The sequence below is a fragment of the Frankliniella occidentalis genome, unplaced genomic scaffold (assembly GCF_000697945.3).
Source record: "Frankliniella occidentalis isolate FOCC.00 unplaced genomic scaffold, Focc_3.1 Scaffold24, whole genome shotgun sequence".
Classification (NCBI taxonomy): Eukaryota; Metazoa; Arthropoda; class Insecta; order Thysanoptera; family Thripidae; genus Frankliniella; species Frankliniella occidentalis.
Genome location: NW_026267154.1, coordinates 2,000,932 through 2,004,151, shown reverse-complemented (window position 1 = coordinate 2,004,151; position 3,220 = coordinate 2,000,932). Strand labels below are relative to the sequence as shown.

General features: G+C 50.2%; 1 protein-coding gene across 1 annotated transcript; it reads left to right on the top strand.

Annotated features, from left to right (window-relative positions):
* The first annotated feature begins 496 nt into the window (after positions 1–496).
* On the top strand, positions 497–3,210 carry LOC113210464 (uncharacterized). Its single transcript, XM_026428478.2, has 4 exons — positions 497–1,763; positions 2,124–2,297; positions 2,419–2,583; positions 2,704–3,210. The coding sequence occupies exons 1-4, from the start codon at positions 1,626–1,628 to the stop codon at positions 2,869–2,871; spliced, it is 645 nt and encodes a 214-aa protein (XP_026284263.2). The 5' UTR covers positions 497–1,625; the 3' UTR covers positions 2,872–3,210.
* The last annotated feature ends 10 nt before the right edge of the window (positions 3,211–3,220 follow it).

Below are 3,220 nucleotides of genomic sequence, written 5' to 3'. Positions count from 1 at the left end.
GGAGGAGGAGGAGGAGGAGGAGGAGGAGGAGGAGGAAGAAGAAGAGGAGGAGGAAGAGGAGGAGGAGGAGGAGGGCGGCGGCGGCGGCTTTCGGCGGGAAGTGGCAGAGCAGGCGGTGCGACCGAACTGGTTCGGGTGCCAACAAACAGGCCCCGCTCCGCCCAGGTCAGCGACAGGACGCGCCGATATTGGCTTGTGATGGGGTTGATAACCGACCACGTCAGGTCGCTCCCTACCCCTCCCCAAAAACGGACAGGGGCCGCAGTATCGCATCAGAGAGAGAGACAGAGAGAGAGGGAGGGAGAGCGGGGGGGGGGGGGGCAACGGAAAACACATATACATCGCGGCGGCAAATACCGAAATAAATTAGCAACAGACTCGGCCTCAGCGGGGCCGGGGGGGGGGGCTCATCAGAGTGCAGAGATAAGTGTATGATGAAGTGGGATAAGGCACTACGTGCTTGCGCAGATTATTATTAGGTCGGGCTAACGCCTGGCGGATGATCCGACAATTATTGGGCTAGTTTTCGTCAATGACAGTTAAGGGCAAGGAATGATCGCGAACACACACGTCCGCGTTTTACCGGCGCCCGTGTATATGCTATAGGCGACGCGCTGACACGGAAAGGGTATGGGTTCTGGCGTTTTAACGCTGCGCAGGGAACGGTAATTTGTTTTGATCTAGAAAGTAAGTATACATACGGTATACGGTTCTATCGTTGCGAGAGCTCGACGCCTGCGAGACTCGGGGTAGGCCACCCCGCAGTACACGCGCGCACCACAGACGGGGTGTTGCCTACACATCGGGCGCCATGAGACGTTGCATTGGCTGCACTTTGCACCCTTTCGCAACGGCAGGGGGAGCGGGACGCACCGTAAGGATGACCCAAGAGCGATAATTCAAGTAAGAGAATGAGTTTATTCATTGGCACAAAATTTGTTATGCCAGAATGTATTCGCAGAGCTTTTAACAGTGCGGGATCTCATGTAACACTCGTTCGTGTAGCACCTCCGTCTCACGCGAGGCAAACGAAACATAATATACAGGATCACTGTCAAACGTAGAGTGGCGGGTTTTCTTGCCCGAATAGAGCGACGTAAAAATGGCTTCATCGCTCTGTTAGAGCGATACTTCCGAAAACGAATCAAAATGAGTCTGATTTGTAACTTGAAGAGTCGCGAAACTGACTCCAAGAGAGCGATGTTAATCAATACCGCTACCGCAGGAGTCATAAAATCGGATTCACAACCTCGCTCTATTTGGATCGAATTTGCTTACTCCTTTACTTGCAGTGATGGGGGCGATTTGCCGAATCGTAGCCTGGTAGACAAAAATGGGAAGGGTTTTTGAACCAAGACAGGACGCAATATTGTGAGCGCACATCGTTTTGCACGAGACAAATAACTCTCCCAGTCTGTTGTATGGGACATTTTGTTAGGAACCGGGCTTAGTCCAAAATCCCAATCGCGTTTCTTTCTGGGGGACAATTTTTTTTTATTTTTAAACTATTCCCCACCACCTAGCTGCAAATTGGACCACTGCAAATCTCGCCATCAATCTCTCGTTAACACGCCAGCACGGAGTACTCGACCCGCCACGCGACATATGGTTGGCGCACTTGGGTCATGGCCCTCACAGAGGAGCATGCCGTCGACTGCCGTCGAGGCTCGGCCTCGGGTCCCGCCAGGATGCCGTTGGTGCTCGTGGCACTCGCACTCATCGGTCCGACCGGCGTCCCCGGCAAAGCCATCAACGGTGTCCTGGTAGGTTTTGGTGCGCGCGGCCACTTTGCTCAAGGCTGCACGCTTCCCAAACGTTTTTGCAACTCTTTTCGAATGATTAATCTTGTCTTCTTTGATAAACATAATTTTGTTTGCCACTTTTTTTTTACATGTAACTAGTGCATTCTTTTTGGGAAGGCCGAAAATTGGCAGCCCTGTTCATGCACAATTTGGCCGTCTTAATGGGGAATGCCAAAGTGGTTGGAAAAGAAAAAAAACAAAAAAACCACGGAGCTTGAAGCACCCTCTGTTGGCTGCCTCTATTCAAAATTTGGAATACGACACATCGTCATAATTTTATTGTCGTCCTAACATTATGTTTCATTACTCGTTTTTGTATAGGGCCCGTTCATAGCCTACACCGAACGCTTTTACTTGTGTGAACCGAATGATCGGCCTCTTCCGTGGAGATGGCAGTTTCGTACCACTCACTTTAACCCAGCGAAACCGAGAGACGTGCAACTACTGACCGGTAATATAACGGGTGTAAATGTTACTTTCGATAACAAACAGTGGGTGAGTTTGATATAATATTTCATCCACGAACCTCAAAAATCTAGTAGACGCTGATTAAACGTGGGATTAACTATTACACACATGTGTTACACCATGTTACACCAATATTTATTTTTAACAGGTAAGAGTAATAATAGATGTTTGGTCCAATAACCAATGGAAAGAAAACGCTTTTATCTTCTATTTTAAGAACAAGGGATGTATGTCTCTTAGAGAAAATATCCCCAGTCTTTACCAGCATATATTTAAGAAGAGAGAAACTAACAACGTGTGCCGTCACCAACCTGTAAGTTCACAAGTTGAAACTTTTCATACCGTCTCATAATAGTGTTTATGTTGATCGAGGATCGGCTTCCATCACAAAAGGAATGGTTAATATAAACACTGCCATAACCTCCCTTTGCAGGGAGTTTACGAGGTCAATAACGCCCCAATCGAGTGGGTTTTTCCACATTTTCCAGTCGCATTTTATGGACGCTATAGGTTCAAACTCATGGTTGGCCTAGCTGACGTCTTACACGCATGCTTGGCAGTAGATTGTGACGCTATTCCTAAAGGCGTCGGAGTGGACTAGCCCTGCAGTGGAGGTAACATGAACACTTCCGCGGCACCTTTTGGGTCAAATGTAGTCAAATATATACGAAACGACGCACAACCGTTGCGGTATTGGGACCTAATTTGCTCTCGATCGGTGGCCCGGAGACCGCGACGCGCCCTGGAGATGTCAAACTCCAGGAGAGGATCGCTCTCCAGCGGCGTCGCGGCAGAGAAGGCCCTGGAATTAATTATTCGCAGGGACAGCTGTCCGAGCGGGCCGGGCCGGGGCCGGGCGGGCGGTCCCGGGGGATCTGGTCGGATCTGGGCATCATGGCGGCTGCTGGAAGGCTGCTGGAGGGCTGCTCGTGGGGTTGTGACCCCCCCCC